Source organism: Epargyreus clarus, unplaced genomic scaffold, assembly GCF_041222505.1.
Source record: "Epargyreus clarus isolate Ecla_fem2 unplaced genomic scaffold, WU_Ecla_fem_2.2 ptg000003l, whole genome shotgun sequence".
Lineage (NCBI taxonomy): Eukaryota > Metazoa > Arthropoda > Insecta > Lepidoptera > Hesperiidae > Epargyreus > Epargyreus clarus.
In genome coordinates this window covers 5,966,419-5,981,246 of record NW_027332211.1, presented here as the reverse complement: position 1 = coordinate 5,981,246, position 14,828 = coordinate 5,966,419, and the positions used below count along the sequence as shown (strand labels likewise).

Sequence of the window (14,828 nt, the reverse complement as noted above, 5' to 3'; positions counted from 1 at the left end):
TACGCAATTTACTTTTCGCAGCACTAATATTAGGTGACCGCTCAAGGCCAGCCGGCGTGACACAATAGCTTTTCTATTGTTTATCGTTTTCTTGGCGCTGACGAGTGGTTTCGGAACGCCAATGTCGGCTTATCCCGACAACGCGTGACGTCATAAGGGAACTAGAGATGCGCCACTTCTATAAAATTTTCAATCGAGTATGAACTCTGGTAGGTAATATTTGGGTCAAATTTTTAGGCTATTTGAATTAAAATTATGTCAATTCGACAATTTTTTGTGACAATGTAAGTTATTTTAAAATAAAACAAGCGAATCTGAAAGATAAAGTTATCAATCTTATATTTATATTTACATCGTATGGTTATGGTCACATCCCTATTTTTGCAGAGTATTGTTTACAATAAATCTTTGTGGCATATTTGTTTGTTTTGTACTGTGGCTGTGAAAAGGTAGTATCTTATAATAACATATTGTACAATTTTAATATTGTGGTGCTTTAATTTTCGTTTAGATCAACCTAACGTAACTACTATTATTGTACCTATTTCTTTCGACTGTCTTCTTCAAATAATTAGCTAGGACAGGGCGCCGTGAAAAAATATTTAACTTGTAACTGCGCCGCGGGTTACAAAAGATTGGGAACCCCTGGTATAAGTGTTTCGTATTTAATTAAACTAGATAATGAATGAATGAATGATATGAGTGAGAAATAGGTCTATGAAAACAAACTTATTTTCAAACTTAATTCTTGTCCTTGTTTTATTAGTAACAGGGGTAAGGGCGGTGGTACGCTGGGTCCGTCACGTAAAATGTCACATGTTACATAACATGTCGTTGCAGCATCTTATCTTAAATTAAATTGATTGAAGAATGTGAACAATAAAACCAACATTGTGATTTCAAAATTTATTGTTACTGAGATCACAAGCCACATAAAAATAATTTATGTCACTCAAAGCAAACGATACGTATTAAAATTAATCACAGACGCAAAAACACAATTTTGTACACAAATCTGGACTTAAAAAAAAAATCGAGCCTTTTAAACTTTGGTTTCCATGACAATAAAACATACAATAAAATTATCTAATTTAATAATAGCATCTACAATACTAAGATTTACAATAAAATAATATTAATAATCATACAAGTGATTAATAAAAATATTTAAATTTATTAATAACACTTCTGTACTAGATTATATTTTCAACTAGCCGCTAGAATTAGTTACTAAGGGTCTGTCCACAACATGTTTTTACTTTTATATCGAAGTCACGTGTTTTGTTTTCCGGTAGAATGTTTAAAAACTTCATGTTGTAAAAATTTCAAGTTGTAAGACCCTAATAAAATATCTATATCAATTCCTATACATATTTCCACCACATTCAAAAGCAAGTCGGCAATATCACTATAATTTCCTAGCGGACTACATTAGTGAGATAATGAAATGACAATTAACGTAGGTCAGACGATAGGTCGGGATATTCGGGGACTACAGCTGGGGGGCATTTCAGCCCCAGCTGTATTATCATCACATGTATAAATTATTACTATACTAATTTTAGACACACTATTCATATGCTGAGATAAACATAACCAAGTTTCGTTGTACGGTATCTACATTTAATTTAGTCAAAATTTAATATTAAGGATTTTTCTGGTGCTATTGTTATGTTTGTTTTAGAACAAGTGCTTAGCCTACATTTAAACTATTGAAACTAATCGAAGTCCTCGTCGGAATCCGTCTTGAGCACGCTATCCGAGCCGGAGCCGGCTTCACTGTCCACTGCTACTTCGCTGTTGACAAAAAAAGAAAACTTTATTAATCTTGAAGAGCTGTTTTAAAGTTGACAGCCATCTTGTTCTTGAGAAAAACAAGGTTGGTATGGAAAACAAGAGTGGAATTTTAAATTTATGAATTTTATTAATTATTTTGTTTATGGTAGATTTTTACAAGTAGGTAATAAATATTAAAATAGTAGGAACATGTATGTGAGAAAAGGCTCTAACATATTGAGAAAAATATAATATGCAAATGCAAATACAAATTCTTAAATAATATCAAATTTTTGAAATGAGTTGAGTATAATATCAAATAGTTATTGCAGATAAACGAAAGACTTATTACAGATATTCAAAAGGCTTCTAGTCTTTCTCCATAAATTGGAAAGTAATAAAAAAATACACTCATAATAGGTAATCATGACGAACAAAAAGACCGGGATGAGTCATGCGATAATTTTGGTGAAATAAAAGTTTAACTATATATCTACTATCACTACACGTGTAACAGAAATTAAATAAAGAATAAAATCATCACACGAAAAAAAATATTTAAACCATAAAACACGACATGCCTTAATCACCTGTGAATGATAGAAAAAGATATAGAATAAGAAGACATGTACCAGTGTACCTACGTCATCGGCGGAATATTCAAGAGCATTACATTTTATGGACGAATCAATTAAAATTGATTTTTACATCCTAGGTACCAAAAATGAAAACTAAAATACTTTGAAGACTACAAAAGTAAATGTAAAAAAACTTCAGTTTCATGTTAGCAACAGAAATTGACCGACGATTAATAACGGCGATGGATATCGATAAACCTGCTCTTGATTGGCAATTTGTGTCTTAATTGACGACGATCGAGGCGTCGATAGACGGAGCCGATGTATCATTCCTATGTTTAGTGCTTGTCACCGTCTCGAGCATGACATATGGGCGTGGGAACAGCCGATAAACACCACGACGATTTGTCTAGATTAAGACGTTTAACATAATCGTTTAATTAGTATGAACCATGAAATAACATTTTAATAAGAAAGGTAATATCAAAAGGGACGTATAGACATTATGCTCGTAAGTTGCTTAGGTAAAAATAAACCGACGTAAATTATTAAGTGGAAAATATTTAAATTATCCATAAAAATAAGAAAGATTGGAAATTAAAATATTAGAGATATTTCGGTGAACATTTTAATAAAGGTTGACTTTATTTGAAGTTAGGTTAACGGAACAATGCACACCACAATTAGTGAAGGATTGCATGCTATTATTTTACGTACTCAAACATGCCTAAAGGCATCGCAATAAAAATGTTTCTTCAATTACTTGCCTCGTGTCTTTTAAATAGATCTCAACGATATTTCTGTCGATAGAACAATACTTAAATAAAAAATCATGAAGTTTTCATAAATTTTAAAACGAATTAAGTGCTAAGAATAAATTAACTTGCGCTGTTAATTGCGTTCTGTGATTAAGTGCCCATTTATGTAACATACAATGTTATGATGGTCAGTGGCGTAGCTAGGTAACCAAGGGCCCTGGGGCAAATAAAAAAATGGGGCCCCACTGCTATGGAAACTGATTAGGTCTTATCAAACAAAAATATGAAATATACAAATACTTTATAAATGCTAAGCTATTTAAGCCCTTTTTGTGCAGTGCAGGGCAGGTAATAAAAGTATTAAACAGTAACAACATAAATTGCAATTAATACTGGATGTAGGTTTGGCTAATAAAACGAAATAGGATCGTCAAGGATTTATCATATAAAGGTCGGGCCTAACTGACTAAATAACTATTTTATTTACAATTTTCCCTAGCTTTGGTTTCCGCAAAAGTATAACGTTTCCACACAAATCAAAAATGTTTCACTGTAGGGACATTTGTTCTTAAATAGGCAGATCAAACCGTCATAGGACCACGATTGGATACGATCCTATGACGCTAATGTGTCCGTTATATTTTCGCAGGTTACAAACATATATGTCATAACATCGAAGAATTAGTTGATTAACCAACAAATTCTTCCATGTTATGACATATGTATTTATGTATAATCCTTAAGGATTAGTATGCAAATGTATGAAAAATACGTATTTTTTTCAAAATTTTCCTTTTCCTTTAATTTGTCACATAACATTACTTACTTAAATAAATTAAGGGTCCATGTGTCGGCGCACCCCGATTTGATACGATTGCGCGTTAACATGCCGATCAATACATTTATTGATTTATATATATACTCGTATACGTCTACCAAACCGCAATATACTAACAAATAAACACAAAAAAACATATGTCTGCAAACAATTCACATTTGTGCATAGGTGGTCTGCACCGTATCCCTAAGCCGGTTCTTACGGCACCCACGAAAAGAGAGGAGGAGGCCTTATTTTACAACGCCAGGGCCCCACGGCGGAATACTTCCTTTAGGTCGCATTCTAGCACTCCATATTTGCTCATTATTTCCTTGCATGATTGGTGAACAGTCCATGCTTGAGTTAGTGTTGAGGTAAAACTAAGTACTAGTACAGAAAGAATTTAGGGGAATTCCCTAGGCATAACTTTTAAATTACTTTCAACTGAGTTGTCATGTTTAAAGTGGGGTTGCAACATTTCATATTTATTTTGAAAATAGGAGAAATTTCCAAAAGTTCCGTTCGATCGAGATTTCTGGTAAGGGTTCGAGGGCCCCCTGAGTTTGAGGGCCCCGGGGCACTGCCCCGCCTAGCCCCTAGGTAGCTACGCCACTGATGATGGTCCTTTAAACGCTTATATTATTAGGCTTTATACGCCTTTATTTCTGCTTCAAAACCATATACGTATGCTGTTTGCAATAAACTGATAGGTATCTATGTGTGACTTAATTGCAACATACATAAATAACTACAAAGTAAAAAATTCAAATGTAAAAAAATAAAGATTATAATCTTACGAAACATACCCGTTGAGATCTTTTGTAAGCTGAATATCAACGTTGGCGGCGTTATCGTTAAGGCCATTCAGGGCTTCGCAAAAGTCGCTGCCAACATTCTGCAGATGCTGTGTGTTCAGATGGAATCCCTGCGAAGATAAATCATATTAGGTGTTGACGTTAAGACGGTGCTATACTAGACCTACAGCTCACGAGAGCGACTACGGGATTCGGTCACGACACAGAAATATTTTGCACTAAACGTCACAGAACATGGCGCATAGTTCAGGAAGTCGTGTACTTCGAGGGGCAACATTCATTAAACTTTTAATCTTTGGTACACGAAGATGCAACAAAGAGCTTCTTGGTGGTATTGTTGGTACTTAAAGACATTTTGATCTGGACGCCGTGTATAGTGTAATACTTTATATCAAGTCATCGTGTTGTCGTCAAATGAAAGTATGGGAGTAAAATACAAGTCAAGTACCGTTGAATTTTCGAAGTTAGATATGTGTATTATTGTGTATCTATTAAAAACAAAAAAATATTATTCATTTTCATGGTAAAGGAAAATGTCGTAAGAAAATCTAAACGCCTAAAACCTAGATAGCATTTTTATACTCACGGGGTTTTATGTCCATGTTCGTGTCATCCGCTTGCATGAATTGCTACTTCGAGGCAATCTTTCAGAGTACTGTGTGCATTTTGCTTATATGACAGAAAAGAATATACGAAACGATCGAATGCGAGTGGCATACTTGTGGACGCGGGCGGGATCTCGTGATAGGGAAAAGGCCCTAAGAGTTCTTAAAGACGTCTTAAGTCTATCAGTCCGCACTGAAAGTAACAAACAGTGAAAGAACGCGGAAGAATACCAAAGAATAAAATAGACTTACAATTTACCCTTAAAGCTGTACATATGCAGAATACAACAAAACAAGTTGAAATATTCTAACGCAGCGCAGATTGCAAATTTATTGCTGAACGTATCTCGCGGATCTAAAGCGAGCCCAGACGCCGGTAGATGTATTAGCTTATGTGTCAAGTCCTAAGTATCGTTATCATTTATCTCGACATACGCCATCATTCGTAATTGGAATATGAGTGAAACGGGATGTGTTTCTGTAGCGGATAATTATAGATAATCGTTTATTTGTGTTATTTATTATTTCCGATTACGATTTTGCTGTACAAATAAGTCGAGTAAATCAGTGTGATGCTCTATCTACTTTATAAGTAATTCATTTAGCGGGACAGTTAGGTAATCCAGTACCTATAGTTAGAAGCTTCGGATGTTGGTATGCCTTTGGTTACAGGCTATAGCACAGTATGCTGGATTGCGGTGAGTACGGTTCTGGGTTCGATTCCGTATAGGAAGACAATTTAAACTATGTTAAGTACCTATGCATTTCAATATTTATCTCGAATCTTTGGATGTTTCTTACAAATGTCTTTTACAAATCAATCTTTCTTAATAGTAGGGTTTCTACCGTTTTACTCTTATAAGCTATTTATTTATTTTTATTTATGACGTCTTAGTACTTAGGCACTTAATAACATCACCTTATCACCTAAGAATTAAGGTATCGTAGATATAAGCAACCCGCGCGGTGTTCTCCCGCTCCCGCTCCACGCGGAATGAGCACGAGCCCAACGCGAACGCGGGCGAGATGCGGTGCATCAGGGCCGGTATCATGTCACCGAAAAATGAAATTACAGCTAGGTACCTTGAAAGGTCCTCGATCAAAGCCGCAGAAGGAGGCCTCCATGGTGTAGGAGCGCGTGACGCCGAGGTGCCGCCACACGGTGACCCGCGCGGTGCTCTCCCGCTCCCGCTCCACGCGGAACGAGCACGAGCCTAACGCGAACGCGGGCGAGATGCGGTGCATCAGGGCTGGCAGCATCTGTCCAAAAACATCATTTATTCATTTGAAAGTGGTAGAACGCTTTGTGGTTCGACTCCGGAGACACTATCGCGACACCTGATTCAGTCTAATAACATTGGTGTTAAATGCTGCTGTTTTGTCGTTTAAGGGCTGGTAAGGGATACATAGTTCATCCGTGACTTTCCAACTTACGTTCGTTATCTATCTAAAAAAAAGGTTTCTTCATGCTCGACATTGTCAAATTTCGATTTTTGGTAGGTAAAAATTAAAAACACTTCATTCAGCAAAAATAACGCCTGAGTTGAGCACATTATGCATTTTGAACTCAAACTCATTTTAAATCGTCATCGTAAGTAATTGGCGATCCGCGTGGCGGAGCAGTCACCATGCCGGTCTGACGCGCAGAGGGTCCCGGGTTCGATCCCCCGCCAGACAGATTTCTAAATGATGAATTTAGATTTCTGTTTCTGGGTCTGGGTGTTTGTGTATTTGTCTCTGTGTGTGTCCATGGGACCCATGATACAGGGAATCCTACTGTGGGGCTGTGAGTGTAGAAAGCGTATGTATGTATGTAAGTGAATAACACTTACAAGATATTTAACGGGTTCATCCTGCACCAGTCTGTCGTTACTGCACCAACTTTCAGCGCCCGCGCATCCGTAGAAGAACACGTTCTTCTGCCGCGAGTGGCCGTGGTAGTCGCAGTACACCAGCGGCGGCTTCTTCCAAACACGCACCAAGTACTCTATCAGACCCTGCAATAGATTCGATTTGTTTTGCGGTAAATTAATACGTGTTTATTTACAGTCCGCGTATAACTGCTAGTCCGCTCTGAATATAGAAATGAATCGCATCGCCATAGCAAATTATATGACTACAACTGGTCGCAACAACTTCAGAGCAGACTTGCAGTTTGGCGCTGACTATAACAAGCAAACAGTAAATAAATACTTAAGTATTTACTACTTAGTTAAGAAATGTTAAGTAGTTAGGTAAACAGGAACTATTTTCTACATTATAATGGTGGAATTCAAAAAACATTACATCATACATGGTAGGTACTGAAAAGAATTTCTCGTGGTATAAATGCGGTGGTACACTCGCAAACCACATTTATTTTATAGCGGCAGTAGTCGTGTTGCTCTGTTCTTGTTTTAAAGATTAATTACCACATAAAGAAAATTAAATGATAATTAACCATCAAAAGTCAATAAAAATCTGCAATCACCATCATTAAAGACTTAATGTCATTTACGGGCTTTATTTCAGATGTTGTTTTTATTCCTTAATATACGTAAATAAAGTTTTTTATACTTAATACAAGAGCAGCAGACGAACATGCATTCCACTTGATGGTAAATGGCTGCTGCAGCGCATGGACACCTATAATCCTAGATAATATTAGATTCCTACCTGAAGTCGGCCACATATGCGCCGCTGCTCCTGAAGACTAAGCTGGAATGCCTCGGATAATAAGGGTGTAAGTTAAGTTGTTTTCTACTCCTGTTAAATATAAAACATACCTTCGTGTGGTAAATGGAGGGATGGAGCACGGGATTCGGCTTACACCAACGCCGGTTCAAATCTTCATTGGTCAGCCCACACCGGTGGCTGGAACAACAGATACATACATTTGAGATCTATATACTTAACTATAGAAGATATAATAATTTCGAATACTATTTCAGTCTGTGATCTCATATTTTATAAGCATTTTACACGGGTAGATAATATAGAAATAGTAGACGACAGTTGATGTCACCCAAGGACATCTACAATCAACCCCAGGCAAGACCAGATTCCCATCTGAGGTCGGTCGAAGATGCGTCGCTTCCCCTAAGGACTAAGGAATGCCTCGGAAAAGTATGTCTGCCTGAAACACCCGGTAAGCGCTGCTGTCTTCTGGTTTTCATTTTAACCTAATCTTTAGAGGTAGCGACACATGTATTTAACTTTAGATTTATATATGAATGCTTATATTGGGTTATCATACAAAGGTTACGTACAAAGATGATCGTAACCAATAATACTTAAAGGACCTACTACAGACAGGACCTACACCTTAATTGCCAACAACTTCATGTACCATTTTACATTCGCGATTTAAATCAATACTGAACGTTATCTAGGATAAAGAAATCGAGTGCATCGAGGGTTCGGTTTGCAACAGCGTCAATTAAAAGTCTTTATTAGTTAACCCGCGACGATGGGTAAAATTACACACACGTTATCTCGGGTTATCCGAGATGGCCGCAAGCTTCCTGAATGACCGCTCATCGTCGATAAGCTGCGGCGGCGTGTTCAGTGTTCATACTCGGGACATGGACCTAGGGTTGTCACTTTCAACATTTTCAGACTAGTTATTTATGGAATAGACCATAAACTATAATACACATAGGGACAGTATTTTATGGGAAAACCCAAAATAACGTCGTCTGAACCGATTTTTGCAACCTTATATAGGTTATCAGACGTCTATAGTATTTTGAAATGACCTGTAAAAATGTTAAACCCAAAAAATACATATAATTATCATGAAATACGAGAATACCTATATTAAAAGAATATAAAAATGTTGCCCACTTACTTATTTTTATTTAAAATTTATTCTCTTATATTTCTCGTTTATTTTAAATTATTAAAATTTTCACCGACCCTAAAAGCTTTATCATATTTAAAACAGAAAATATGAAAAAAAAAAAAACAGTATAATTAACGTATACTACATATTATGGTATTATTTATTGGCTACCCTACACGTACCTCGTTTCATGGTCGAGGGTTGCTTATCATAATTTTAAAACTTATCAGATTAAAGACATAATTTATTATCGAGACGCAAAGTTGATCTCTATTTATTTGTGTCTAATATAACTCTTTTCCACTTAGCACCTTGCACACTCGATGACTTGTCACTTGATGTCTCTATGATGCACATACAATCGAATGAAGTTGTCATTTCTGATAAAACATCTAATAATTTGTTCTATTTTGTGTTATAAGGTCGAAGTAGCAAACAAACAACCAGTCAACCTGGTGATGGTATTTGATGTGATTTTCATGGGCATCGGTAGACGACTCTATAGACATATTCAAGGTTACCTGAAGCCGACCACAAATGTGTTGTAATTCCTGATGACGAGTAAGGTAGCCTTATGTAAAAGTCAGCCATAAGTATACTACGAGTATGTACTCGTATTACGACCCGCGTGGCGGAGCGGCCACCATACCGGTCTGACGCGCAGAGGGCCCCAGGTTTGATTTCTGTTTCTGGGTCTGGGTGTTTGTGTACTTGTCTTTGTGTGTATCCATAGCAACCACGATACAGGGAATCCTAGTGTGGGGCTGTGAGTGTAAAAAGCGTTTATTCTTTATTACTATACGACACTCCTATGCAACAATGCTACATGTTCGTCAGACTGATTTTTTATGGTATTTGGGATCGATACCTGGTAGTCGCAGTTACAATAATCTTTTAGTTACAGTGACTACTTATTTTTTAAAAGAAGTTGCATGTATGCCCTTCACAATGCATTTACATAGTGACACACACGAATTAACTTATAGTACTCGTATCTCAGTAAATCTAATACTTGTAACAAGCTTAGACGAGTTCTTACTTCGTGGATCCTATCGCAGTGTTGCAATTTACACTTTTAATTTGAATTGCCTCCTATCTAAGCTGTTTTAAATTCATATAGTGTAAGCTGTAGTTTATTATGAAAACGCGCTACGAATGTATTCATGACTTGCGTAAGTGGTGTCGGATATGTGGATTTATTTGTTTATCAATTACAATTTGGTATCGCTTTATCCATTTCCGATAAGTTGGTATCTTGGTATATGTGAGCATAATTAGTAAAATTAATTTTAACTAAGAGAGAAGATATTTTATTCAGAGATGTAGAGTTTGAGTGTTAGACCTGAAACCAAAAGTGTAATTTTTTGTCAGCTATGCGAGCAATCGACAGACAAGTAAAAACCGTATTTACAGATGAAAAACGGTTTTTCGAAACAGAATAATCAGCAATTCAGAGAGGAAATGCTGCCAGCATCTTGGGAACCTTGCTCAAAGACAGTGATGGTGACCATTTTTTATGGTAGTGTTTTTGTTTTTCATTTTTGTATATATGTCAATTTTGTAAATAAGTTGTTTTATATTTACTTATAGTTTATTTTATTATATTTAATTTTCTATAAGTTTCATTATAATTGTAAATATTTTTCAGTTAATAAAATTTATATCAATCAAAAAACAAAAAAAGAACAATCTTAACCAAATGAAAATAGAGTTACAAGTTTTAAATTAAAAAAATCCCAAAATATAAAATGGTAATCGTAATTTATTTTATAATATTTGTAATTACAATTTTGTATTATTTTTACGTTTATCATTTTTATTATTAAAACAGAGTTATAATTTATTTTAAATCTATTTAAAGGTATAGATAATAGTTAAATTAATGTGCTTAAAATTAGTCAATGATTAAAAGAATATAATTACCTGTCTATTGACCAACGACACCGCTAAGTGAAATATACCTACTTAATACATACCAACTTGGGTCCTTTATACAAAGTTGCGAGCTCCGCTGTTATTTTATTAGATGCGCGACACGACCGCCTCAAGTATGGCGATACGAAATTATAATTGATGCTCTCATATAAGGCTCACCAATCAACAATGAACGTTGCGACGATAATTTTGATATGACAAGCTATTAAAACGAATGACTGGTCCGTATAGGAATCCTTTTGGATTACCTCATTAATATTAGTTAGATGATTACAGGTAAATTATAATACTTATCTTAATATATGTATGCATTAACACGTTCCCTGCGGCACAGATTTTTCTGTACTTTCCATTACTGCGTTACGAGTTGTTTTAAACCTCGTCCTATATCCGACATTGTGGCGGCACGAGGCGTGTTAAATCCCACCGCCCGAAGGAGACTAAAATCCTTTTTTTGGCGCCAAATAAGACAAAATCGACGGCTTTTGTCTTGATTATTATTAACAATGAGTTGATTAACCTAAAACTGCCGCCGCCCTTGGTTAAATTCGTTACTTTAGATTCTATGGGTAAAATAAAATGTGGGTCTAATGCACCTCGGACCGCACTGAAAAATGGCAGGTTTCCATATAATTTAGTGATGGGAAAATAAATATCGATTTTATTTTATTGTTTTTATTTATCAACGTTATGGACAGAATGAATACAAAAAGGGGAAAAGTTATGGATGTTTTTCATTGAAACATTTCAGACAATAAGGTTTTTTGCAAACAGTGCATTCCGTGAGATTTTTTTTTTGGTTTTTTTGTCTGCCTCACGACATGTCAAGAATGTGCGGAGTTTTTCGTAGCATCCGACACATCTCTTCTTCTTTGGACCCTTATCGAGATGATGTGCTTTCTTTGCAGTGGATTCTGAAAAGTAGGAGCGAGTAGATTAGGGTAAAGAGTAATCGGAATAGTCGGTAACGATTTTGCCTACGTTTCCTATATCAATAATGTAGCTACTTAACTTTTGTTTGAACCATAACAGGAAACGTAATTATCTATAATGTAATTTCTTACTATACGGATATACGCCTAGCCTGCCAAGTCTCACTACTGGACTTTCACCTAGACAGAGTATATTTGTGACTTACCTGTTTTTGAAATATCTTCCTGTATTCTGATTCTGGCTCAGATTTTTCAACCGGTTTTTCTTCATCTTCCTCCATGATCAACTTTTTTCGGAAACGTTTCGACATGATAATTTTCAACATAAAGACAGCGGTCCTACTTCGTCGCTACGCAGCCTCGACTGCGTTGCACAACACTAACCACGTGAAGCTAGCGTGGGGTGCGGTACGAGGTGCGTGGGGAAACGTGGCGTTCCCAACCTCGTTCCGCACTGTGTTAGCATTATTATTTGTTCAGTGCGGTACGAGGTCTAACAAACCCGACATTAGGTTGGTGTACCATAGAACTAGGAATCAGTAGCACATCACAACCATATAGTTATCACTCTCCTACACTGAACCAGACGGAAGTTATGCCTCTCGCACCACAGAGAAGTTAAAGTTTTTTCTTACCGCTATAACGACCAGACATGGACGAGGTGTTTTAAGCCGCGTTCCGCAGCTAACGTGTTAAGGACAACTTAACCTAACCTTCCTTAGTTTCCCTTATTTGAAATACTTTCTTTTTAATACATTTAATAAAATTAATGTCGCTCTTGACGACTCGTTAGGCACAATGGTCACTTCACAATTTTCAAAGAAGAGAGTTCAAATTTCGATCCCCGGCTATCTAAAAATGATATCTGCCGGGCCCGAGTAGGTACCTTATTAGATTTCTAATTTCAGTATGCAGTACACACTACACATAATATTTTATCTAAATTATTTATCTCTGGCGCCGGATGGGCGCCGGTGTCATGAAAGCGAAATTTAAGGTTAGGTTCAAATTAAGCCTCTGTTAGGTGTTTGATGGTTATAACATCTAATGCGATTAAGGTGTTAGATCCGGCGTGACTAAAGTCCAACGTGACTTTTAGGCTCTTTAGATATTTTTGGTTAGAAGTCATCGCTCTAGGCTATATTTCGCCGCCATGTGAATATTTAGTAAGAGCGCAAGATTTTTTAAACCACAGAACGTCTAAATCTACTATATTTAGTACCTACGCCGAAGTTGTAAGTACTCCAGTATTCACCTATCTTCTAAATCTCCAACAAGCTTACGGCAACCCTTGATAAAATAACGAGTATCTAAGTGCGTGTTATTTATCACAGTTCTGTGGGAATCATGTCCAAGCTTATTTTATATCACTCTAAGTACAGTACAGTTTGCTTAATGGTATCCACTGGTTCGATTATAAAAGAATAATATCTCAATTGTGTCATTATTTACAGCTATATGAGTTCAGTGCGTCTGCAATCTACGACAATTCACTACAGCCCGGCCGTTATTAGAGGGTAATTCTTGTTGTGTACGTGTTTCTGACATAATCGCATTCGGTAGGTACTCGGTACCCGGGATAGGTGGATAATCGTAAGATACGTAACGGACAAAGTAAGCACTCATCAGGGATAACTGTTATCTCCTTGTAATTACGGTCTAACATCGATATGTCTAAGAAATAGTTAATCGTAACTACATGGTTATACTATTTTTCTTTTTTCCTCTATCTGCTGCAGCTTATTAACTTAAAAAGGTGGATCTTATAAGTAAATAGCATTCCTATTAAATACATTACAGACAGGTATCGTGAACACGGTAGAATAGCAAGTATAGCGGTAAATATTAAGTAATAGAAATAAAACTACATTACAAGGAACAGGAAAATTTCTTGTTGATAAATTCTCGAGAAATGGCACATAGCATCCCCGATATAACTGCGGCGTAAAAACAAAAAGCCAATCGCGGAATCATTTTACGAAGAACCGTTTCGTTTTACATTCACACTTCACAGATCTCGATAACAGAGAGCAAGGAAGAGAAATACATATCGGCAAATTATGCTCGAGATAAAGCGGTGGGCGCACGAGATATTTCGCGCGGGATAGCGAGCTTAATTTTGAGCAAAATTGATAAATTTTCTCATTTACGGGACCGGATTTCAGCGGGCGCTATTAACAGTATAACGCGTGGTGATTGTGGATGTTTTTTCACGGTGACGAAGTGGTCTTGCATTCGTCCAATTAGGAGCGGTTCAGTGAAGGGACATCATTAGCGGGCAGGGCGGCGGCGCGGCGCATCGCAGGTCCTCGACACGGGCAGCCGCGTCCGTCCCTGGCCGCGGCCTTCGCCCGCCGACCGGTTGCGCATCTTTTACTCTAATCAGGGAAAAAAATAAGCGTCGGCCGCATGCGCGAACGAAAGCGAACAACCGAGAAGCTGCACCCCGTCCGCCGTGTTTTATGGAGGATTGTTGCGGTACCAGAGCACGGCCAGGGCTGCCACCGGCTCTCATTAAACGCAATCGCCCGTTAGCAATAATTACTTTTTGTTTACCACAGTTTGAAATTTGACAATTCCAAACTGTGGTAGGTAGGAAAACCCAACGACCTTATATTGTATATACTGACACATGACACTAAAAAATTTCAGATTTTTGAGATTATTTACGTACCAATAAGAACTACTTAAACGTGGATTGCTGAATCCGTTTTAAAATAACAATGCAATTTAAGCAATGTCGCTTTCCGTGAAAATTTTGTAATGTGTACTGTGAAAATTGTAACAAG

At 36.8% G+C, this 14,828-nt stretch overlaps 1 protein-coding gene across 2 annotated transcripts in view; it reads right to left on the bottom strand.

Moving 5' to 3' along the window:
• Positions 1-1,459: 1,459 nt before the first annotated feature.
• The window catches only part of LOC140751156 (cytosolic carboxypeptidase 1), a 98,953-nt gene continuing 85,584 nt past the window's right edge, over positions 1,460-14,828 (bottom strand). For both annotated transcript variants that reach the window (XM_073085030.1, XM_073085039.1), the window contains 6 exons: positions 8,115-8,202; positions 7,182-7,346; positions 6,433-6,609; positions 4,736-4,854; positions 3,122-3,154; positions 1,460-1,797 (listed from right to left, as the gene is read on the bottom strand). In XM_073085030.1, the coding sequence (XP_072941131.1) occupies positions 1,719-1,797; positions 3,122-3,154; positions 4,736-4,854; positions 6,433-6,609; positions 7,182-7,346; positions 8,115-8,202 (661 nt within the window). In that variant the 3' untranslated portion in view covers positions 1,460-1,718. The remainder of the gene's footprint in view (positions 1,798-3,121; positions 3,155-4,735; positions 4,855-6,432; positions 6,610-7,181; positions 7,347-8,114; positions 8,203-14,828) is intronic.